This window comes from Mobula hypostoma, chromosome 23 (genome assembly GCF_963921235.1).
Source record: "Mobula hypostoma chromosome 23, sMobHyp1.1, whole genome shotgun sequence".
Taxonomy (NCBI): Eukaryota; Metazoa; Chordata; class Chondrichthyes; order Myliobatiformes; family Myliobatidae; genus Mobula; species Mobula hypostoma.
In genome coordinates this window covers 51,823,017-51,848,729 of record NC_086119.1, presented here as the reverse complement: position 1 = coordinate 51,848,729, position 25,713 = coordinate 51,823,017, and the positions used below count along the sequence as shown (strand labels likewise).

General features: G+C 42.9%; 1 protein-coding gene across 6 annotated transcripts in view; it reads right to left on the bottom strand.

Moving 5' to 3' along the window:
- zzef1 (zinc finger, ZZ-type with EF hand domain 1) overlaps positions 1-25,713 on the bottom strand; it is a 266,638-nt gene that overhangs the window by 20,494 nt on the left and 220,431 nt on the right. For all 6 annotated transcript variants that reach the window (XM_063031513.1, XM_063031517.1, XM_063031514.1 and 3 more), the window contains one exon: positions 14,129-14,279. In XM_063031513.1, the coding sequence (XP_062887583.1) occupies positions 14,129-14,279 (151 nt within the window). The remainder of the gene's footprint in view (positions 1-14,128; positions 14,280-25,713) is intronic.

Below are 25,713 nucleotides of genomic sequence, written 5' to 3'. Positions count from 1 at the left end.
TTGTGAACAAAGCGGATGAGCTTAGCGCGTGGATCAGTACTTGGAGCTATGATGTGGTGGCCATTACAGAGACTTGGATGGCTCAGGGACAGGAATGGTTACTTCTAAGTGCCGGGTTTTAGATGTTTCAGAAAGGACAGGGAGGGAGGCAAAAGAGGTGGGGGTGTGGCACTGTTGATCAGAGATAGTGTCACAGCTGCAGAAAAGGTGGACGCCACGGAGGGATTGTCTACGGAGTCTCTGTGGGTGGAGGTTAGGAACAGGAAGGGGTCAGTAACTCTACTGGGTGTTTTTATACAGGCCGCCCAATAGTAACAGGGGTATCGAGGAGCAGATAGGGAAACAGGTCCTAGAAAGGTGTAATAATAAGAGTTGTCGTGGTGGGAGATTTTAATTTCCCAAATATCGACTGGCATCTCCCTAGAACAAGGGGTTTAGATGGGGTGGCGTTTATTAGGTGTATTCAGGAAGGTTTCTTGACACAATATGTAGATAAGCCTACAAGAGGAAAGACTGTACTTGATTTGGTATTGGGAAATGAACCTGGGGTGTCAGATCTTTCAGTGGGAGAACAATTTGGAGATAGTGATCATAATTCTATCTCCTTTACAATAGCACTGGAGAGAGATAGGAACGGACAAGTTAGAAAAGTGTTTAATTGAAGTAAGGGGAATTATGAAGCTATCAGGCAGGGAAGCTTAAATTGGGAACAGATACTCTCAGGGAAAGATACGGAAGAAATGTGGCAAATGTTCAGGGGATATTTGTGTGGAGTTCTGCATAGGTACATTCCAATGAGACTGGGAAGTTATGGGAGGCTACAGGAACTGTGATGTACAAAGGCTGTAATTAATCTAGTCAAGAAGAAAAGAAGAGCTTACGAAAGGTTCAGCGAGCTAGGTAATGTTAGAGATCTAGAAGATTATAAGGCTAATAGGAAGGAGCTTAAGAAGGAAATTAGGAGAGCCAGAAGAGGCCGTGAAAAGGCCTTGGTGGGCAGGATTAAGGAAAACCCCAAATCATTCTACAAGTATGTGAAGAGCAAGAGGATAAAGTGTGAAAGAATAGGACCAATCAAGTGTGACAGTGAGAAAGTGTGTATGGAACCGGAGGAAATAGCAGAGGTACTTATTGAATACTTTACTATAGTATTCATTACGGAAAAGGATCTTGGTGATTGTAGTAATGACTTGCAGTGGACTGAAAAGCTTGAGCATGTAGATATTAAGAGAGAGGATGTACTGGAGCTTTTGGAAAGCATCAAGTTGGATAAGTCGCCGGGATCGGATGAGATGTACCCCAGGCTACTACGGAGGTGAGGGAGGAGATTGCTGAGCCTCTGGTAATGATCTTTGTATCATCAATGGGGACAGGAGAGGTTCCGGAGGATTGGAGGGTTGCGGATGTTGTTCCTTTATTCAAGAAAGGGAGTAGAGATAGCCCAGGAAATTATAGACCAGTAAGTCTTACCTCAGTGGTTGGTAAGTTGATGGAGAAGATCCTGAGAGGCAGGATTTATGAACACTTAGAGAGGTATAATATGATTGGGAATAGTCAGCATGGCCTTATCAGAGGCAGGTCATGCCTTAACAGCCTGATTGAATTTTTTGAGGATGTGACTAAACACATTGAAGGAAGAGCAGTGGATGTAGTGTATATAGTGTATGTGGATTTCAGCAAGGCATTTGATAAGGTACCCTATGCCAGGCTTATTGAGAAAGTAAGAAGGCCTGGGATCCAAGAGGACATTGCTTTGTGGATCCAGAACTGGCTTGCCCACAGAAGGCAAAGAGTGGTTGTAGATGGGTCATGTTCTGCATGGAGGCCAGTGACCAGTGGTGTGCCTCAGAGAGCTGTTCTGGGACCCTTACTCTTCGTGATTTTTATAAATGACCTGGATGAGGAAGTGGAGGGATGGGTTAGTAAATTTGCTGATGACACAAAGGTTGGGGGTGTTGTGGATAGTGTGGAGGGCTGTCAGAGGTTCAGGCAGGACATTGATAGGATGCAAAACTGGGCTGAGAAGTGGCAGATGGAGTTAAACTCAGATAAGTGTGAAGTGGTTCATTTTGGTAGGTCAAATATGATGGCAGAATATAGTATTAATGGTAGACTCTTGGCAGTGTGGAGGATCAGAGGGATCTTGGGGTCCGAGTCCATAGGACACTCAAAGCAGCTGCACAGGTTGACTCTGTGGTTAAGAAGGCATTGGCCTTCATTAATCATGGAATTGAATTTAGGAGCCAAGAGGTAATGTTACAGCTATATAGGACCCTCGTCAGACCCCACTTGAAGTACTGTGCTCAGTTCTGGTTGCCTCACTACAGGAAGGATGTAGAAACCATAGGAAGGGTGCAGAGGAGATTTACAAGGATGTTGCCTGGATGGGGGATCATGTCTTATGAAAACAGGTTGAGTGAACTCGGCCTTTTCTCCTTGGAGCGATGGAGGATGAGAGAGGTATATAAGATAATGAAAGGCATTGATCGTGTGGATAGTCACAGGCTTTTTCCCAGGGCTGAAATGGCTGCCACAAGAGGGCACAGGTTTAAGGCGCTTGGAAGTAGGTACAGAGGAGACGTCAGGGTTAAGTTTTTTTACACAGAGAGTGGTGAGTGCGTGGAATGGGCTGCCCGCGGCGGTGGAGACGGAAACGATAGGATTTTTTTAAGAGACTCCAAGATGGCTACATGGAGCTTAGTAAAATAGAGGGCTATGGGTAAAGCCTAGGTAGCTCTAAGATAGGGACATGTTCGGCACAGCTTTGTGGGCTGAAGGGCCTGTATTGTGCTGTATATTTTCTATGTTTCTCGAAGGGTTTGATTGATCTTACAATAGGCTAAAAGGCTGGCACAAAACCGTGGGTCAGGGGGCCTGTACAGCGTTGTAATGCTCTATGTACTATGTTAACTGTTCCAGTGATCCCCAGTGCAAGTCCAGGAACTGCAGCTCGCTGTGCCTGAGCATCTATTTATAACAATAAGAATGATGCTAGTGAAGTGAAAACTTCCTAAAGACACAAATGAACGAGACGATTTTCAGTAAGAATCAAACAAATTTATAGCACAGAACCGAACTGTTGGCCCATTGCATCCATGTAGATGATTGGGAAAAAACTGCCGAGACTATCCCCTCCTTTCAGTGATGCTCTGGGCAAAAAGAAATTCCTTTGCTCCTCTCTATTACCCCAAATCAGAGAAAATGGGTACTTATTGAGCCTTGGCCCCTTAGTCTAACAAACATGACTGTAGCCTAGCCAACCAGTTTTTTGTAAAGCTAAACTCTCCGAACACTAGAAGCATCCTCAAATATCTTCAGACTTGTTGTGGAGTCACATTACTTCTGTAATATAGTTCTGTTAATGCAAAGCGAATTGAAATCCCCATCACTGTACCTACCTGAAATGTTTATGAATTTTTATTGCCTGCCATGACTATTTGGAGTTGAAAGTACACTCCCAGTTTATATTTTCCTTCCTCATTTCAACCCATCTGGTGCCATTCATTGACTTTGAGCACAGCATTGCTTTTCATAACTGCAACTATTTCCTTATATCATTATCCTCACAGAATATACCACTGCATTTTACAAAAATGAATTCCCATCTGAATCACTGTAATCTGGAATCAAGAACTGCAATTTCTGCCTAGTTTTAAGCCACTTTTAGTAATAGCAATGATATTAAACTCCTATGTTTACTAGGGTCTAAGTTAATCAGCTTTATTTCCTATAGTCCTAGGTTTATGTACATCAGAATCAGAATTAATATCACCGGCATACCGTGTGTCAGGAGACTTGTTAACTTTGTGGCAGCAGTACAATGCATACATGATAATAGAGAGAAAAATGAAAATTGAATTACAGTGTGTATATGTATAAAATATATAGTTAAATTAAATAAGCAGTGCAAAGAAAAAGGAAATAAAATTAGCTCATGAGTTCAATGTCCATTCAGAAATCAGATGGCAGAAGGGAAGAAGCTGTTCCTGAATCACTGAGGCTTCTTTCCGGCGTCCATATCTCCTTCCTGACAATGAGCAATGAGAAGAGATCTTGACACTCTGGAACTTGAAATTGGTCACTCTCTCCATTTCTGATCCATCGATGAGGACTGGCGTGTGTTCCCTCGTCTTATCCTTTCTGAAGTCCACAATCAGTTTTCTGCTGTACTGATCTTGAGTGCAAGGTTGTTACTGCAACAGCTCTCAGGTAGCTGGTGTATCTCATTCCTATACATGTTCTTGTCTTGTTCATTATTTATTGTACTGCCCTGCACTGCCTTGTGCACTTTATGTAGTCTTGTGTAGGTCTGCAGTCCAGTGCAGTTTTTATGTTGTTTTACATAGCCTTGTGTTGTCTCACTTAGTCTAGAATAGTTTTGTGTTGTTTCATGTAGCACCATGGTCCTGGAGGAACGCTGTTTCATTTTTACTGTGCACTGTACCAGCAGTTTATGGTCAAAATGACTTGACTTGATATGAGATTTTGCCAACACTGGCTGTATCGTCAGTAAATCTATAGATGGCATTTGAGCTGTGCCTAGCCACACAGTCATGGGTGTAGAGAGAGTAGAACAGTGGACTAAGCACACATCCCCGACGTGCACCAGTGTTGACTTGTCAGCAAAGTGGAGATGTTAGTTCCAATTCATATAGATTGTGGTCTTCCGGTTAGAAGACGAAGATCCAATCGCAGAAGGAGACTCAGGTTCTGAAGCTTTTCAATCAGAATTATAGGAATGATGGTGTTAACGACATAGGCAGGAAGAGGGATGAGGTCCTGAAGTGTGAGTTTCGGGAACTACGCAGAAGGCTAAAGAACAGGACCTCAAGGGTGGCGTTCTCAGGACTGCTGCCAGTGCTACGTGACAGTGATGGTAAGAATTAGTGTGATAGCAGTTGAATGCGTGGCTGAGGAGTTGATGCAGGGGGCAGGGTTTTAGATTTTTGGAACATTGGGATCTCCTCTGGGGAAGGTGGGACCTGTACAGATTGGATGGGTTGCACCCGAACTCGAGGGGGAGCAATATCCTTGCAGGTAGGTTTGCTAGCTTGGTTCGGGAGGGTTTAAACTAATTAGCAAGGGGGATGGAACCCGGAGCGATAGAGTAGTGGAAGAAGTGCATGGAGTAAAGCCAGATCTAACATATAGGGAGGCTTTGAGGAAAGAAAAGCAGAATAAAGGTGTAAAGGTAGAAAGATAGAAGGGCTAAAGTGCATGTACTTCAAAGCAAGAAGCACCAAGAACAAAGGTGATGAACTGAAAGCTTGGATACATACATGGAATTATGATGTCATGGCCATTACAGAGACTTGGCTGGCACCAGGGCAGGAATGGATTCTCAATATTCCTGGATTTCAGTGCTTTGAAAGGGATAGAGAGGGGGGAAAAATGGGAGGGGGGGGTGGCATAACTGGCCAGGGCTACTATTACAGCTACAGAAAGGGTGCGTAATGTATCAGGATCCACTTTTGAGTCAGTATGGGTGGAAGTCAGGAACAGGAAGGGAGCAGTTACTCTATTGGGAGTACTCTATAGGCCCCCTGGTAGCAGCAGAGATACCGAGGAGCAGATTGGGAGGCAGATTTTGGAAAGGTGCAAAAATAACAGGGTTGTTATCATGGGTGACTTTAACTTCCCTAATATAGATTGGCACCTGATTTGTTCCAAGGGTTTAGACGGGACGGAGTTTGTTAAGTGTGTCCAGGATGGATTCCTGTCACAGTATGTTGACAGGTCAACTTGGGGAATGCCATGCTAGATCTAGTATTAGGTAATGAACTGGGTCACGTCACAGATCTCTCGGTGGGTGAGCATCTGGGGGACAGTGGCCACCGCTCCTTGGCCTTTAGCATTATCATGGAAAAGGATAGAATCAGAAAGGACAGGAAAACTTTTAATTGGGGAAGGTCAAATTATGAGACTCTAAGGCTAGAACTTGCGGGTGTGAACTGGGATGATGTTTTTGCAGGGAAATGTACTATGGACATGTGGTTGATGTTTAGGGATCTCTTGCAGGATGTTAGGGATAAATTTGTCCCGGTGAGGAAGATAAAGAATGGTAGGGTGAAGGAACCATGGGTGACAAGTGAGGTGGAAAATCTAGTCAGGTGGAAGAAGGCAGCATATATGAGGTTTAGGAAGCAAGGATCAGATGGGTCTATTGAGGAATATAGGGAAGCAAGAAAGGAGCTTAAGAAGGGGCTGAGAAGAGCAAGAAGGGGTCATGAGAAGGCCTTGACGAGTAGGGTAAAGGAAAACCCCAAGGCATTCTTCAATTATGTGAAGAACAAAAAGATGACAGGAGTGAAGGTAGGACCGATTAGAGATAAAGGTGGGAAGATGTGCCTGGAGGCTGTGGAAGTGAGCGAGGTTCTCAATGAATACTTCTCTTCGTATTCACCAATGAGAGGGAACTTGATGATGGTGAGGATAATATCAGTGAGGTTGATGTTCTGGAGCATGTTGATATTAAGGGAGAGGAGGTGTTGGAGTTGTTAAAATACATTAGGACAGATAAGTCCCTGGGGTCTGACAGAATATTCCCCAGTCTGCTCCAAGAGGTGAGGGAAGAGATTGCTGAGCCTCTGGCTAGGACCTTTATGTCCTCATTGTCTACGGGAATGGTACCGGAGGATTGGAGGGAGGCAAATGTTGTCCCCTTGTTCAAAAAAGGTAGTAGGGATAGTCCGGGTAGTTATAGACCAGTGAGCCTTACGTCTGTGGTGGGAAAGCTGTTGGAAAAGATTCTTAGAGATAGGATCTATGGGCATTTGGAGAATCATGGTCTTATCAGGGACAATCAGCATGGGTTTGTGAAGGGCAGATTGTGTCTAACAAGCTTGATACAGTCCTTTGAGGAGGTGACCAGGCATATAGATGCGGGTAGTGCAGTGGATGTGATCTATATGGATTTTAGTGAGGCATTTGACAAGGTTCCACATGGTAGGCTTATTCAGAAAGTCAGAAGGCATGGGATCCAGGGAAGTTTGGCCAGGTGGATTCAGAATTGGCTTGCCTGAAGAAGGCAGAGAGTCGTGGTGGAGGGAGTACATTCGGATTGGAGGGTTGTGACTAGTGGTGTCCCACAAGGATCAGTTCTGGGACCTCTACTTTTCATGATTTTTATTAACGACCTGGATGTGGGGGGTAGAAGGGTGGGTTGGCAAGTTTGCAGATGACACAAAGGTTGGTGGTGTTGTGGATAGTGTAGAGGATTGTCAAAGATTGCAGAGAGACATTGATAGGATGCAGAAGTGGGCTGAGAAGTGGCAGATGGAGTTCAACCCGGAGAAGTGTGAGGTGGTACACTTTGGAAGGACAAACTCCAAGGCAGAGTACAAAGTAAATGGCAGGATACTTGGTAATGTGGAAGAGCAGAGGGATCTGGGGGTACATGTCCACAGATCCCTGAAAGTTGCCTCACAGGTAGATAGGGTAGTTAAGAAAGCTTATGGGGTGTTAGCTTTCATAAGTCGAGGGATAGAGTTTAAGAGTCGCGATGTAACGATGCAGCTCTATAAAACTCTGGTTAGGCCACACTTGGGAGTACTGTGTCCAGTTCTGGTCGTCTCACTATAGGAAGGATGTGGAGGCATTGGAAAGGGTGCAGAGGAGATTTACCAGAATGCTACCTGGTTTAGAGAGTATGCATTATGGTCAGAGATTAAGGGAGCTAGGGCTTTACTCTTTGGAGAGAAGGAGGATGAGAGGAGACATGATAGAGGTGTACAAGATAATAAGAGGAATAGATAGAGTGGATAGCCAGCGCCTCTTCCCCAGGGTACCACTGCTCAATACAAGAGGACATGGCTTTAAGGTAAGGGGTGGGAAGTTCAAGGGGGATATTAGAGGAAGGTTTTTTACTCAGAGAGTGGCTAGTGCGTGGAATGCACTGCCTGAGTCAGTGGTGGAGGCAGATACACTAGTGAATTTTAAGAGACTACTAGACGGGTATATGGAAGAATTTAAGGCAGGGGGTTATATGGGAGGCAGGATTTAAAGGTCGGCACAACATTGTGGGCTGAAGGGCCTGTACTGTGCTGTACTAATCTATGTTCTATTAAATACTGAGCTGTAGACAATACACAGCATCCTGACATAGGTCAGGGCCACATGGAGAGCCAGTGAGATTGCTTCCTCCGTAGACCCCTTGTGGTGATAGGCGAACTGCAGTGGGTCTGGGTCCTTCCTGAGGCAGGGGTTGATTCTAGCCATCACCAATTTCATCCCAGTTGACGTGAGTGCTATGAGACGACAGTCGTTAAGGCAGCTCAACCTGCTTTCTTTTGGCACTGGTATAATTGTTACCCTTTTGAAGCAGGTGGGAACTTCCGACTGTAGCAAAGAGAGTTTGAAAATGTCCTTGAATACACCCACCAGTTGGTTGGCACAGGTCTTCAGAGCCTTACCAAGTACTCCATCAGGGCCTGTCGCCTTGAGAGGGTTCACCCTCCTGATGTGGCCTCCGAGACAGAGATCACAGGGTCACCTGGTGCTGCAGGGATCTTCATAACTATAGATTTATTCTCCCTTTCAAAGTGAGCATAAAAGGTGCTGAACTTGACTGGGAGCGAAGCACCACTGCCATTCATGATGTTGGGTGTCACTTTGAAGGAAATATTGACCTCCTGCCAACCCTGCCAGAGTCGACGTGCATCTGATGTTGCCTCCAACCTCATTCAGAATTGTTCCTTAGCTCTTGAAATAGCCCTCCGCAAGGCAGATCTGGTATATCAGGACAACCTTTAATGCCCTTTTCAGTCGGCGTTTTTGTAAACTCCATATTTTGACTGGAAATAATCTCCAATTTTTTTTCAAGCTGGCACCAGTTTAGGATTACTGGAGCTGCAATCCATGGTCACAGATGTGGGTACTTCAGTAAGCAGCACCGTTTTCACTCTTATTAGATTCATTTTTTTAATATACTGTATATAGTTTCGTGGTGCTCCGAGGGGAGTGGTTGACAGCCCAGCTCAACATTTCTAGTGGCCAGCGCAATTTATAGTTCTTATTTTAAAATGCATTTGTGGGATTATGGTGGGATGTTCAAGTTCATTTACTGTTACATTTTAGCTCCAGTTATACAGTTATTCACTTGTGTGTTTGTGGGTGACCCTGACTGTAAACATCAACTCCTCCATCTGTATGTGACTGACTGGTTCTCTCCCCGGGTCATAATGCTCGGTCTGTTTTTGGGCTTATCAAAGTAAAACTGGCAGCTGGGATAAACGAGCTTTTCTCGCCTGTCATCATGGACCAAATGCCCACCACAGTTTTTTTATTTAACGCATTGTACTACTGCTGCAAAGCAAATTTCACCAGATACGCCAGTTACAGAGGTGTTAGAAAGCTTATGAACCCTGTAGAATTTCTGCATAAATATGACCTAAAATGTGATCAGATCTTCATGCAAGTCCTAAAACTAGATAAAGAGAACTCAATTAAATAAATAACACAAAAACATTATACTTGTTCATTTATTTATTGAGAAAAATAATCCAATATTACATGCAAACAACAGGAATTCTGCAGATGCTGGAAATTCAAGCAACATACATTAAAGTTGCTAGTAAACGCAGCAGGCCAAGCAGCATCTATAGGAAGAGGCGCAGTCGACGTTTCAGGCCGAGACCCTTCGTCAGGACTTGACGAAGGGTCTCGGCCTGAAACGTCGACTGCGCCTCTTCCTATAGATGCTGCTTGGCCAATATTACATGTATTTCTTGGAAAAAGTATGTGACCTCTAAGGTAATACCTTCTACAAAGGCTATTTGGAGTCAGGTGTTCCAATCAATGAGATGAGATTTGAAGTGTGGGTTGCAGAGGTGCCCTGCTCTATAAAAAAAGACAAAGTCAGCTTACTGACAGAGCCTTCTCTTCTCAAGAAAGATCTCTTTATGTGCACCATCCCTCAATCAAAATAACCTTCAAAGGACCTCAGAAGAAGAACTGTAGAGATGCAGGAAGCTGGAAAAAGCTTCAAAAGCATTTCTAAACACCTGAGGGTTCATCAGTCCGCAGTAAGAGAAATTGTCTACCAATGGAGGAAATTCAGTATTGTTGCTACTCTCCCTAGGAGTGGACATCCTGCAAAGATCACAACAAGAACACAACATGCAATGCTGAAGGAGATGAAAAAGAACCCAAGGGTAACAGCAAAAGACCTGCAGAAACCTCTAGAACTTGCTAAAGTCTCTGTTCATGTGTCCACTATAACAAAAACACTGAACAAGAATGGTGTTCATGGAAGGACACCACGGAAGAAACCAATGGTCTCCAAAAAAAAAAATTACTGCATGTCTCAAGTTTGCAAAAGGCCACATGGATGTTCTACAATGCTTCTGGGACAACGTTTTGTAGACAGATGAGATAAAAATTGAACTTTTTGGCAGAAATGCACATTGCCATGTTTGGAGGTAAGGGCACTGCACACCAACAGCAAAACCTCATGCCAACTGTGAAGCATGGTGGAAGGAGCATCACAGTTTGGGGCTGCTTTGCTGTCTCAGGGCCTGCACAGCTTACAATCGTTGAGGGAACAATGAATTCAAAATTGTATCAAGACATTTTACAGGAGAATTTCAAGGGAGCACTCAGTCACTTGAAGCTTAATACAAGTTGGATAATGCAACAAGACAATCTGAAAGGCAAGACTAAATCAACAACAAAATGGTTTAAAAAGAAGAAAATTTGTGTTTTGGAATGGCCAAGTCAATGCCCTGACCTTAATCCTATAGAAATGTTGTGGAAGGACCTGAAGCAATCAGTTCATGCAAGGAAGCCCATCAACATCCCAGAGTTGTAGCAGTTTTGTAAGGAGGAATGGCCTAAAATTCCTCCAAGTCGATGTGCAGGACTGATCAACAGTTACTGGGAATGTTTGGTAGAAGTTACTGCTGTACAAGTGGGTCAAACCAGTTACTGAAAGCAAAGGTTCACATACTTCTTCCAACAGATACATGTAATATTGGATCATTTTACTCAATAAATAAACGAACAAGTATAATGTTTTTGTGATTTTTATTTAATTGGGTTCTCTTTATCTAGTTTTAGGACTTGAATGAAGATCTGATCACATTTTAGGTGATTTTATGTAGGAATAGAGAAAATTCTACACGGTTCAAAACTTTCTCGCACTGTAGATTAAACCCAATTCTGAATTGCACACTTCAATTTTTATTACACTATTGAAGATATAAATGTTCTACAAAAATATAGAACTGATTCATTGAATGAGCTTCAATTTATGAATGGGTTATAACTGTGCATATTCAATTAACTTTATTTCACAACCTCTTGAGTTGGTTCATAATATCATGAGGAGCAGAACTGGACCCTGATGTTGAAATACATTTTGGGGGATGGGTTGAGTCATTCACAGGTAGAGATAAAAACCTCAGGTATAAACAAGAGTTCACCAAAACAACACCCTCCCTGCGCACCCTATATTTGTGCTTCAAACTATTGCCAATTTTTAATTTATTCCAATTGCATCGGTAACAAGTACACGTATAGAGCTCCGACTGAATACCAGACACATTACAAAGCCTCTGGCAACTGACTGTAGCATTGACATTCTGACAGTAAGACAACTCTCAGTTTAATTACACTTACGTCTTCCATGTGAATCTTGCCAAATAAATTTAGACGGGTTTATACAGTGTACAAAAAGCAGAATTATTCAGTAAAGCGATAAAAACAATAGAAGAAAAACCAGGGAGAATGGCAGGAGAAATAAGAGGAGCACTGAAACTATAATTGGCAAGTTTTGCACTGTGACTAGAATTCTGATGACTTCTTAGAGAATTAATTCTAATACCAATTATGTTTCTACATTTTCAAGATATTAAGGAGAGCAACGTTTAAATCAGTCCTGGTTTCTGGGCATTTGAATTGGAATGACACCAGAAGATGATCGTGACAGCTGAACTCTGTTAACGATCTACATCTTCAGCTGTTTTTCACAGTAATGACGCAAGACATTTTGTAAAGGTTTACAGGAGAACAGTTTAAGTATTTCTTAAATAAACTGAAAGTTGAGAAAGAGCTTCAACTCTATGCCTGGTTTTATTACTTATATTGTTTTACAAGTTGAATAGGACTATATGAACAATAAGCAGTGTTTGGACCTTTTGGGAACACCTTGGGCCAATTCAAAGTTCGTGGCAAATTTCTAAGTATGCTCAAGAAAAATAACATGGAGTTTGTAATAGGAAACTAGCATCGAAACTTCTCGTTACAGAAGTTTAAGTATTTACAATGGATTGCAGCATAGAAATACCAGAACAACAAAATGATCCATGTTGATATTGATATTCAACTTGAGCTTCTACCTCCCCTATTTCTTACTCCACCAACAGATTCTGGTCATCTCTTTCTGTCATATGTCTTACCGGGCCTCTCCTTAACTCCATATTCTCACCACTCGCAACAGAAAACATTTCACCTGAGTTTTCTGATGATTTTATTAGACATCACTTTATAAAACCATGACAGCTGTTTAGTCCATTGAATCTATTTTCCCCATGATAATCTATTAATTCCATCAATTTAAAGGCAATTAGGTTATCACCAACTTTCTCTTTTCTAGAGAGAAAACAAAATCTGCAGACTATTTAACCTCTTTGGATAAGTATTCCTTTTTAGTTCTGGTACCATCATTACGATTTATTTTAACAAAACCTTCTCCTAATACCTGTACATTTTCTGTATTGGTTGGAAACAATACCTGTGTCAGTTATCCATCTTGTTTTTGTTCTTTCCACCCTGTGGGAGCAGAAGACGAGGATGGGCCCAGCCTGATCTGCTGTCATATCCTCCTGCTTCAAATTTTACAATACCTACATTCCCTTGCCTATGTTCTCTCTATTCAGTCCCATTTGCTCATTGACCAGATAACCTAAATGACTGTTTAAACTTCATGGTCACCTTGAGGGAAGCATCTCCCTCCCCGATTCTTCCTGCAGTTTCACAAACTATTTTGTGATGAAGGGTCTCCTGACCTGAAACTAACTCCCTTTCTGCTCCCACGCATGCAAGCTGAAGTCCTCAGCACCTGCAGCATTTATTTATTTATGTGTATAAGGGGTTTCTTCTTTCATATTACTTGCTAAGGCTAATAAAATGGCTTCTTTGTAATGTTAACTGCTGAGGTAAGGGGATCTCTGTAGCAGCATGTTTGGGTTACAATTAGTGATAACAGGACTTGTATTCGTTTGCTAACCAATGGGATAGATGTTATTCTTTATTGTGTGTCTGTAAGCTGTTTGCACGGGATTTGGTCAGAATGCGCCATGGGGATGAAGAGAGAAGACGCACACGGAGAGATGCTGTGAGCTGGCTGGCGGAGCGGACCCTGAGCGGGGGCTCGGAGAAAATTGAATGGTGGTCCGAGGATATTGCGTGGTGAGCTCCAACGTTGTGCACAAACTGTCTAATTATTATTCTTGGCGCCTTTTAGTTTATATTTTGGTTCTCTATTAATTCTATAGTTCAAATAAGAGTTATAAAATCTTAATTGTTTAATTGCATACTGTGTACGGCTTGTCACTTCGGGGTATGGATTTGAAACAGGACACATCGCACAGCATCCACCCAAACGGGAGTTCTAAGGTTTGGCCGGGCAGCGGGTTATTACCCCGCGATCATGCTACTAGGTAAAGCGAGGGTTTCATGTGTTTTTATTTTATTGTGCATAATACTTCCAGGTGCAGCCAGACCAAGTCTAAAGTAACACCTCTACTTCCATTCTATCCCTCCAGGAATAATCTCAAGGAGTTGATTTGCTTTTCAAAGGCTTATTAACTTGTGTTGCCACTTTTGGTGATGTGTACATGCACTGGAGATCACTCAGACCTTGCTACCCCACAATGATCCACACAGCATGTAATCTCAATACACTGCACTCATCTACAAGCTTGCTTGTGCTAATTTAGATTTGACTAGCTCGTAGTTGGTTGCAAGCCAATCAGAACTACTACAGATTCACACAAACTCCATCTCCGTGCAACTCATTGGGGTTATTGGCTCCACTCTGGAGGATAAAACAGATGGCGGACTGTATAAGCTAACGTCACGACAGGAGAGAGCAACTCTAATGTGCACTGTTAGGAGCACGCCACCTTACCATTGCCCGCTTTTCTGCAACGTAGAATAACTCAGTCAGGGCTCGATGTAGAGGAGGAAGTATAAAAATTCCCGTCTGATTGTGATGTGCGTTACTTTCCATCTTGGTGAAGAGTTGCCAGAGTGGCCTCAGCATTGTGAGGTCGCAGTCACTGGAGAAAGAAAGAAATCAAAGGTATAAGTTTTGGTATTCTTCAGAAGATCTTGTTTAACCCAAGTGATGATTTTAAAATGGTCTATCTGGAGTTGTATCAAATATTAAATACAGAGATCAATGGATTGTATAAAGACATCGTCACACAACGTTTCAAATACTGTATAAGAGTTAGTTTCTTCACTATTGAGAAGTTCAAGTTCTCATCTACCAGTAAGGAAGCAACAAATTTATTGTTAAACTCCATTGTCCCAAAGAGCAGTTGTGCCCTTGCCAATTCCATTCATATCAAATCCGATCCAGAGAATAACTTACAAAAGCGTCATACTCCATTCTTCAAACTTACACATGGATCTATCCTTGATCATGATTCTATTTATCACCCTCCTCCTTGCCCTTCTGGACATTAACTGGAAACAAATCAGTTTGAAGTGCAGGCAGATGACACCCACCCACACTGTTTCAAAAACTCTACAGCTGCTCATATGACAGCTGGTAATGGATAAGCAAAAATTTCCTCCAATTAGAACTGGGAAGCAAAACCACTGCTTTGTTCAGCTGCAAACCTCATTCTCTGTGTGTGAACTTGTATAATAGGTTTAGTGAATATCAGATCTATCAGAAGATGTCTAAAGTTGGCTGGAGTGGAATCAGACATAGTGCAGGTTTTGCTCGTTTCAGAACTAATACTTTCTCCCTCTACTGATCAGAGGTGAAGCTTGGAACAGAAAAGCTTTTAAAATGTGTTGATGGCTTTAGGAATATTGCATCTACAGGCTTTCATTTTGCACTTGGCTCAGGAGATTATGCATAACAGCAACTTTACAAAACCTTCCCTAAATGGAACTTCGTGCATAGTGGCTTGCTGGGCTCTTATGTTAAGAGTTAGGATTACTTACAGTATACTGTTATGATAATATAATAGTGGCCTCTACTGTCACGATGAGGCCACTCTCCGGTTGGAAGAGCAACACTCATATTCCGTCTGGGTAGCCTCTAATTTGACAGCAGGAACACAGATTTCTCCAACATCCAGAAAATTTCTTCCCCCTTCTCCTTCTCTCCTTTCCAGCTTCCCCCTTACCCCTTCTCATTTGCTCACCTGCCTATCACTTCCCTCTGGTGTCCCTTCCCCTTCCTTTTCTCCCATGGTCCACTCTCCTCTTCTGTAAGATTCCTTCCTCAGCCCATTACTTTTTCCACCTATCACTTCCTAGCTTTTCACTTCATTCCCCCATCCGCCACCCACCTACCTTCCTTCTTATCTAGCTTCACTTATCACCTTCCAGCCTGTAATCCTTCCCCTCCCCCAACCTTCTTGTTCTGCTTTCTTTCCCTTTCCTTTCCAGTCTTCGTGACCCAAAACGACAACTCTTTATTCCTCTCCATAGATACTGCCTGAGCTGCTGGGTTCCTCCAGAATTGTGTGTGTGTTACTCTGGATTTCCAGCATCTACAGTCACTTGGGTTTTTGAATAGAGAGGCTGTACTGTAGAGTAATAACAAGTAATGGCAGGTGCGACACAGATATCAAATACAGAATAGCAATGGCGAAAGAAGCTTTGCAAAAAATGAAGACCATATTAACAGACAGAAAGCTGACCATGTACACTAAAAACAGAATACTGCAGTGTTACATTTATTCAATCCTGACTTATGGAGGTGAACGCTGGACCATTTCCCCAGCAACAGAAAAGAGACTAGAAGTAGCTGAATTATGGTTCTACAGGAGAATGTTAAAAATATCATGAACCACACACACATCAAATGAAGTTCTCAGAAGAGCCCAAGCAGTTCGATCACTCATACCAACAATAAGAGAAAGGCAACTCAGATTCCTAGGACACATCATGCGGAAAGATGAACTAGAAAAACTCATGCTCTCTGGAAAGATCGAGGGGAGAAAACCTAGAGGAAGATCTCAGCTCATGTACATCAAAAGCCTAGCCAGGTGGCTACACATCGAGGAAATGGAAGTCATCCAAAGAACGAAGGATAGATCTATATGGAAAACCATGGTCACCAACGTCAGCATCGGATATGGTACCTAGACAGACAGACATACTGCAGAGTGAATGGGAAAACTAGATTTGAATTTTCCTTGTCTTTAATGTTGAAAACCTGAAATTTCCATCATAAAATGTTGCTATGTGCAAGTTATTTGCATAAACAATCAAATTATATTTTTGAAAGGTACTTTAATTCACATTTAGAAATGTCTTATTTCCTGTTTCCATCTAATCCCTGGTTTAATTGATCCTCAATGACTTTGAAAATGTTGCCCTGGGCAAGATCAAATAACCCAAGGTCTATCTTCCCAATCTTCTAAAAATTTCTGATTCCTTCTCATAAGATGCCCAATCAGCAATATTTCATGAGCTTCCTGCAACCTAGCCAAAAAGACAAGTGCATTCAAGGCTATTCACCTTATCTGTAGTGTATCTGAGCTTAAACCTTTTAAAGCCATAGACATTTGGACTTCCATCTCCAAACAGAGCCTTCATACCTCCATTAAACAAGCTGCTGTCAGGAAGTATTTCTCCTTCTACATCCAAGATAATTTTTTTAAAAAGTCTCCATGAACACTGCTCCCATATCTGGGAAGCTTCAAATGTTATTTTTCCATTATGGATTCTGTTCTGGTGTAGTGGGCTGGGCTCTTGCCTGTAAATTCAAGGTTGTGGGATTAGTTTTCTTCAAAGGTTTAATCACAAAACTTAAGTTGGCATTCCAGTGCAGTGAAGAAGATGATGCTGTCCTTTGGCTGACATTATATTGAAACCCTGTCAGCTTACGCAAGGTATTAGAAAAGATTAATATTAGTAAACAGAGAACGTCAGATCATTTTCATGTTTTCATTTGTGTGAGGTTACCATGCACAAACCTTTCCCATCTTACAACATTTATCATGCATAAAGTATTTAGTTGGTAGTTAAGTGCTTTGGGACATGCTGGGGTCATGGAAGGTGCAATATAAATACAAAGCTCTCTTTTCCTTTTAAATATATGGAACAAGTAATAGGGGGAAGAAAAAGCAAGTCAAGTGACAAGCAATTCCTTCCTCACCTCTGGTTTAGCTCCACCACAACCATTATTTATTATTCAGACCAATGATTTTCTGAATTCTTGCTGGTTCCTCCCACGCTCTTCCAGTGTTGAAATCAAGACCAAAATGTTCTGTTATTTTATGCTGCCCAAAGAGTATAAAATGCAGCTAGCTGCAATGGGGAGAGCAGGAGTTCAGCAAACATAACGATGAATGTAAGATCAAGAAATAAATTCCTAGAGCTAGGAGACTACAGGCTTATTTATGAAACTTGACAGGCTACTAAATAATTTGAATTAATTTTGAAATACAGGTCGACCTTCACTAATCCGACTACCTGTAATCCGGTTCCTTTGAAAATCCGGCACTGATTTCAAATTTTCCGGGCCACTGTACCAATCTGCTGCGCATTGTTTTGGTTGCGCTAGATCAGTTCACGTGTTGGCGCGCTCTTGCAAAGCACAGACAGGCGATTCCTGCTTGTTTTCCTGCATTTATTAATATCATCTGCGTGAGGTGCGGCTGCCTGTACCCGCCCATCTCACCCGCCAGCGGCGGGGGAGCTGGGTCGCGCTGGGTCAGTCCGCCTTCTCACCCCCCACCGCTGGCAGTCGCGCACTGCCCTCTGGTGTTGCCCCGCCGGCGCTCCATTCCCTTCTGCCTATGACCTCAGATCAGACGTGGTGACCCGCTGAATTTAAGCATATTACTAAGCAGAGGAAAAGAAACTAACGAGGATTCCCTCAGTAACTGTGAGTGCAATGTAGTCTTTGGGGTAACTGCAAGTCTGTGTCTTTGCTATCGCTTAGCTTATGCTTGCGTGCTGGTAGTGGGTGCACTTTACTTTTTGCCGGTGGGGAGGGGAAGTTAGATGCTTACACGCGGGGGGGGGGTACTTAGGGGTTCTAACATTTAACTGTCATTCATTCTTTGGGGCACTCCTCTGTTTTTGTGGATGGTTGCAAAGAAAAAGCATTTCAGGATGTATATTGTAAACATTTCTCTGACATTAAATGTACCTTTGAATCCTTTGATATTTTAAAGGTACGATGAGGCAGTTAGCTATTGCTTAGTGTGATCCTTCTGTAATTCTGCATTTTCACTAATCCGGCAGTGCTCAGGTCCCAGTGGTGCCGGATTATAGAGGGTCGACCTATACTGTAAGAATGTTGAATTTCAAATTAAAAATATATCAAGAATAAACTAATTTTGTTTTGGAGATTTAAAGTTCATTTTTTGAGAAACATCTCTCTTTATTCCAAATTGAAATGCATGTGGGTGCGAAGAAGACACCTCCTTCACTGTGACCCAGAGCTGTAAATCATTTCTCACTCCCTTTAGCAAAGCTCCACAGCAGAGGACAGACTGCGCATCACAAAAACTACAGCGGTACTCATGAATAACCCATTATTGTAATCAAGGCTATAGCACCCAGATAACGCAAACACGAGGAAATCTGCAGATGCTGGAATTTCCAGCAACACACATAAAAAATGCTGGTGAACGCAGCAGGCCAGGCAGCATCTATAGGAAGAGGTACAGTCCACGTTTCGGGTTGAGACCCTTCGTCAGAACTAACTAAAAGAAGAGATAGTAAGAGATTTGAAAGTGGGAGGGGGAGGGGGAGATCCAAAATGATAGGAGAAGACAGGAGACGGACGGATGGAGCTAAGAGCTGGAAAGTTGATTGGCAAAAGGGCCACCTCCAACAGGATCCCACCACTAAGCACGTCTTCTCCCCACCCCCGCTTTCCGCAGGGATCGCTCCCTGCGCAACTCCCTTGTCCATTCACCACTCCCCCATCCCTTCCCACTGATCTCCCTACTGGCATTTATCCTTGTAAGCAGAACAAGTGCTACACATGCCCTTACACTTCCTCCCTCACCACCATTCAGGGCCCCAGACAGTCCTTCCAGGTGAGGTGACACTTCACCTGTGAGTCGGCCGGGGTGATATACTGCGTCCGGTGCTCCCGATGCGGCCTTCTATATATTGGTGAGACCTGACGCAGGCTGGGAGACTGTTTCACTGAACACCTACGCTCTGTCCACCAGAGAAAGCGGGATCTCCCAGTGGCCACACATTTTAATTCCACGTCTCATTCCCATTCTGATATGTCTATCCATGGCCTCCTCTATTGCAAAGATGAAGCCACACTCAGGTTGAAGGAACAACACCTTATATTCTGTCTGGGTAGCCTCCAACCTGATGGCATGAACATTGACTTCTCTAACTTCTGCTAATGCCCCACCTCCTCCTCGTACCCCAGCTGTTATTTATTTATTTATTATTATTAATTTTTTTTCTCTCTCTCTCCTTTTTCTCCTTCTGTCCCTCTCACTATACTCCTTGCCCATCCTCTGGGCTTCCCCCCTCCCCCTTTCTTTCTCCCTCAGCTTCCCATCCCATGATCCTCTCATATTCCTTTTGCCTATCACCTGTCCAGCTCTTGGCTCCATCCCTCCCCCTCCTGTCTTCTCCTACCATTTCAGATCTCCCCCTCCCCCTCTCAAATCTCTTACTATCTCTTCTTTGTTAGTTCTGACGAAGGGTCTCAGCCTGAAACGTCGACTGTACCTCTTCCTAGAGATGCTGCCTGGCCTGCTGCATTCACCAGCACCTTTTATGTGTGTTGCTTGAATTTCCAGCTAAGTACACTTATTCTGAAAACAAGTCTGTTTTCCCCCTCAAAGTGTTCTGCAGAATCAAGTGATATTCTCACACCAAAACCCACCATTTAATGCTCTCACCCTTTTCACCCGACACAAAGGAACTCAGACACTCTTGTGTTTGAAACAATCAACATTATTTGCAACCTACAGTTTCACAATGAATGAAAACAGCCCCATTATCCTTCAAATCTCTCTGTAATCAAATTTATCCAAAGTATTGCTAATGACTAAATTTGATGCTGTCACATTTTAGTAATTGTGTTGGCCTGATAAATGTCAGCATTTAAATTATGCAAACGCACTGCTGCAATTTTAGGGAAATGATCTGAGGCGGAGAACAAGTATGATCACCTTGCACTCTACCAAAGTTGACATGGATCTGAATTTATTCAGGTAAACAGCTCTAAAGAGACAATCAGACCTCATCAGATCATGGAATTCAAACTGCTTCCAATAGTTAAATGGGAAATGGAAAAACTCCACCTTTTATAATAAGTCTAGGATTGTAAATAGATAGATAGATAGATATACTTTATTGATCCCGAGGGAAATTAGGTTTCGTTACAGCCGCTCCAACCAAGAATAGAGCATAAATATAGCAATACAAAAACCACAAACAATCAAACAACAAAATGCAACCTATGCCAGATGGAAAATAAGTCCAGGACCAGCCTATTGGCTCAAAAATCTGAAACATGGTACTCCTCAGACATCTCTCACGTATATGATTACAAACTGCACCCTACACGATGCTACTTACACATCAGCTGCTGATGCCTGCTCAAAGAATGAGAGCTTTATGGCATTGCTTCCTGACAATGGGGTGGGAAGTTTGGGAGGGGGACCAGGCTCAGAAAGGCCAATGAAGACAGAGAAGCTTTTAGCAGTAGAGAGGGGGCGTGGAGAAGGGAGAGTCTTGGGGAAGTGGGGTGAGAGTGGAAAGCCTTTGCTGCTTGTAACATCAAGTCACAACCAGTTATCCCTTCCCCATCAACTAAGCAGGCTGAGTTTTATTTGCAACACTTGCTTAAACAATCCAAGTCATCAAAAAAAAATCAGGAGGGGAAATTACAAATGTTTTCATGGTCAGGTCCAACTGAATGAAAATAACAAGCTGCAGTAGGATTCACTCTTGCCTGTTCTTGAGCAAATGTGTAACAGGAAGTGGAAGGCCTTCTTTTTCATCAAACATATTATTGCACAGCACACTTTATAATGATGGTGCTTCCCTCTCTTCTGATTTACAGATTCCACACTTTCTTGGATGTTCTGAAGACTCGAGGATACAGGCAGAGTGAATGCATGCAGGCTTTTTCCCTCAGTTTGGATGAGACTAGAACTAAAGGTCATAGGCTTAGCGTGAAATGTGAAGTACTTAAGTGGATCTGACGGGGAACTTCTTCACTTAAGAGAGTGGTGTGAGCGTGGAACGAGCTGCCAGCAGAAATGGTAGATGCAGGTTCAATCGTAACATTTAAGAGAAGTTCCGATAGGTACATGGACTTGATTGGTATGGAGGACTATTCTCTGAGTGGAGGTATATGGGATTAGGGAGACAATCAGGTCAGCCCTGTTTATGTGTGTCAGTACTCTTTGACTCTGAGTTGACAAAAGATGAAAAATCTCAGGTCCAAGGAATTCATATTGGAGGCCAAAATGATGCTCAGTTTTCCTCCCTGATAATGTGTTGTCACCTGGCATGGAACAAACACATTGCTCAACCGTTAACAGATGACACCCGAATCTAGTGCTCACTGCTAGTAATTTTGCCAGGGGCAAATTCACGTGTTTCAATCTCACACATCCACTTCTAGAGCTTTCAGCCTGGAACTGAAGGAGTGTCATATGTTCACTAATGAAATTAGGCCAATGTCTATCAAAGTGCATACAAAGACTCCACAGCACTACAAGAAACAGCTCTGGGCAGCCTTTCTCCTTTGAGTAGCCTTGAACAAAAACCATAGAATGGATAAGCTGGTTAGCGATCCAATCACAAACAAGAGAAAATCTGCAGGTTTTCAAAACCCAAAAAGCTGGAGAAACTCAGCAGGCCAGGCAGCATCTATGGAAAAAGAGTCCTGATGAATGGTCTTGGGCCAAAACGTTGACTGTACTCTTGCACAGATGAAGCTTGGCCTGCTGAGTGTGTGTGCCAACTGGTTAGCTAGTCTGCATACTGCTCATCAAACACTGGTCCTCAGAATAACAACAGAAAACACTCTCCAACATCGGCAATTTATTTGATTTTCCATTATACATCCTTGGAAGGGACACATGAGACTGTAATCCAGAGCAATTGTCAACTTGCTGAAGAAACTTAATGGATCAGATAGCATCTGCGGAGGTAGGGTGGCTGATGTTTCAACTTTTAACCCAAAATGCTAACTATCCCTCTGCCTTCACAGATAAAACAGGAAATGGTTGATTATTTTCACATTTATCAAGATACAGTGAAAACTTTTGTTTGAGCACCAAGCAGATCATGCCATCTGAACTTTGAGGTAATAAAAAAGCAAACAGAGTGCAGACTGTAGTGTTGCAATTAGTAAGGGAGTCTAGAACCAGAGGGCAAAGCTCAGGAGGAAGGACGTCCATTTAGAACAGAAATGAGGAGGAATTTTTTTAACCAGTGTGGCGAATCTGTGGAATTCATTGCCACAGATGGGTGTGGAGGCAGGTCACTGGGTATTTTAAAAATGGAGGTTGATAGGTTCTTGATCAGGGCAAAGGTTAAGGGGAAGAGACAGGAGAATGGGCTGAGAAGGATAATAAATCAGCCATGATTGAATGGCGAAGGCGACTGAATGGGCCAAATGGTCTAACTCTGCACCTGTCTTATGGTCTAATTATAGAGAAAGTGCAGATAAACAGATAAAGTGCAAGGGCCACAACAAGGTAGATTGGGAGATTAATACGAGAGGTCTGCTCAAGAGTCTGATACAAGGTCAAAGCTGTCCTCGAGGCCAGTGGTATGAGCTTTCAAGCCCTTTGTACCTTCTAATCGCTGGGAGAGAGCAGAAGAGAGAATGACTAAGTTGCTGTGTTCCTCTCGCAGTTTGTTTTTCCACTGATTCCTGGAAAAACTATTTGTCACATTGCTCAATCACAGTGATTATGCACAAAAATAAAAGAATATTGGTGGAATTTTGGATAGATTACAACGGGACAGTGATACGATGCAGAGCTGGGCTGAGAAGTGACAGATGGAATTCAATCTGGAGAAGTATGAAATGATTCCCTTTGGAAGGTCGAAATTGAAAGCAGAGAACAAGGTTAATAGCAGAATTCTTAGCAGTGTAGGGGAATGGAGGGAACTTGCGTTTCACATCCACAGATCCCTCAAAGTTGCTGTGCAAGTTGATAGGGCGGTTAAGAAGATGCATGGTGTGTTGGCCTTCATTATTTGAAGGACTGGCTTCAAAAGCTTCAGGGTAATGTTGCAGCTCTATAAAACTTCAGTTGGACCACACTTGTAGTAATGTGCCAATTTCAGCTTACGTCATTTATAAGGATGAAGAAGCATTAGACAGTGCAGAGAAGATTTACAAGGATGTTGCCTGGAATATGATCATTATGGATTATGTCAAAGCATTGCCCTACGAGGGAAGGTTGAGCGAGCTATGGCTAATACAAGAGGACATCATTTTATGGTGACTGAAGTACAAGGGAGATGCCAGAAGTAGATTTATTTATTTACACCCAGAGAGTGATGGGTACATGGAACTCACTGCCAAGGTGGTGGTGGAGGCAGATACACGAAGGACATTTGGATAGGCACATGGGTGAAAGAAAAAGAGGGGGCTGTGTGGGAGAGAAGTATTACATTAATGTTGGAGTAGGTTAAAAGGTTGGCACATTGTGGGCCAAGGAGCCTGCACCTCATTGTCCTACGTTCTAAATGCAGATGCTGGAAACACTCAGCAGCATCTCACACACGCAGAAATACTGATGGTGAAGACTTGCACGGCATTCTGGAATCCCACGTCTGTGTCACACTGAGATCGTTCTGGTGGGATACAAGTAATTTGAGATATAAAATAAGCACACTTTGGTAACCTTGCTTCTGTGGTTCCAAAGCTTTCTTTTCAAATCATGGCTTATGACCTTTAATCGGAAGAAGAATAACCTAGAAATGAATTGTGTGAAGTTCCAGAGACAGGATGATCATGAGAGTTGAAAAATGGGGCACTGTGCCTTGAGCTTTCATTGGGCTGTGGTAGAACAAAACAAGAACCCAAACACAGACATCAGAGTGGGAGTAGGATGGGGAATCAAAGTGACAGACCACTAGACACTCAGGGTCACCTTTAAGGATTTAACTGAGGTGTTATGGAAGATAATTGAGCAATCTGCAGCATTTAATTTCTTTGACACAGAGGAGGTCACAGAATAAGTACCACGCTAAATTGGAGAAGACACAAATGAATCAATATTTCACCTGGAAGGAATGTTAGGGTCCCTAGAGAGCGGGAAGGGATAAAAGCACAGATGTTGCATCTCCTGCATAGTCAGAATGTTTTACTCTGCAAAAATGACCCTTCAGCTGACTGTCTAAACTAATCTCATTTGCCTGCATTGGGTCCATAACCTACTATGCCTTGCCTCTCAAGTATCTGACGACATGCCTCTGAACTGTACAGATCACTCCTTCTACCTTATTGTTATAAGCCTATTGAACAATCCCCTAGTTGAGTCTTGACCTCACAATCTACCTCGTTATGACCTTATTGTCTACATGTACTGCACTTTCGCTGTAAATCTTTCATTGTTAGCCGTTGTAGTACTTCAATGCACTGTTGTAATGAGATGCTCTGTATGGATGGCATGGAAATGAGACAATGATAAATCAATTTACCAATGCAACTATATCCATCTTATAGTGTGGCAACCAGATCTCAACACAATACTTAAAACTGATGCTTTATAAAACTGCAACGTAGCCACCCAGCTTCTATATTCTATGCTTGAATCTATGAAGGCAAGCATGCCATATGCCTTCTTCCAGACTCTACCTGTCTTACATTGTCAGGGAAGTGTAGACTTGAACTTCAATAGCTCTCTGCTCATCCGCATTCTTCAGTCCCTACTATTTACCGTACACGTTCCCCCTATTTGACTTTACAAAATGCATCACATTGCACTTACTGGATTAAATTGCAGCTGTTAGTGCTCTGCCCAATTGCCATCTTATCTATATCATATTTGTTAAATAGGGGGCCGTGCACAATTCTGATTTGATGGAGACAGACGTGAGAAACACGGAGGAACATCTGGAGAAACTTCTGAAATGCCCAGTTCACTGCCGCTGCTACTGTGTGATCGAGAATCTCCGGAGGGAAGGCCCCAAATCCTTGGCTTTTCCTGTTGCTGGTGGCCGGGGCTGGGGTCGAAGTGCTCGGCAGAGATGGTGCTTGGTGTCGGAGGGCTGGTTGGAGGCTCGAAGTTTTCGGACGACTCAGAGTCGGACTGTGGTTGGCTGCATCGGCAAGTTTGCGGCGCTGGAAGCTCATGGCAGGAGGAGAGTTTTCCTCCTTCTCCCGTCTGCATGAGATGATGTTACTTTCGAGAGACTTTGAATTTTTTTTACCGTGCCCATGGCCTGTTCTTCATCAAGTTGCTGTATTGCTTGCACTGTTGTAACTATATGCTGTTTTTTGTCAGTTTTTCAGTCTTGGTCTGTCTTGTGTATCTGTGATATCACACCGGAGGAACA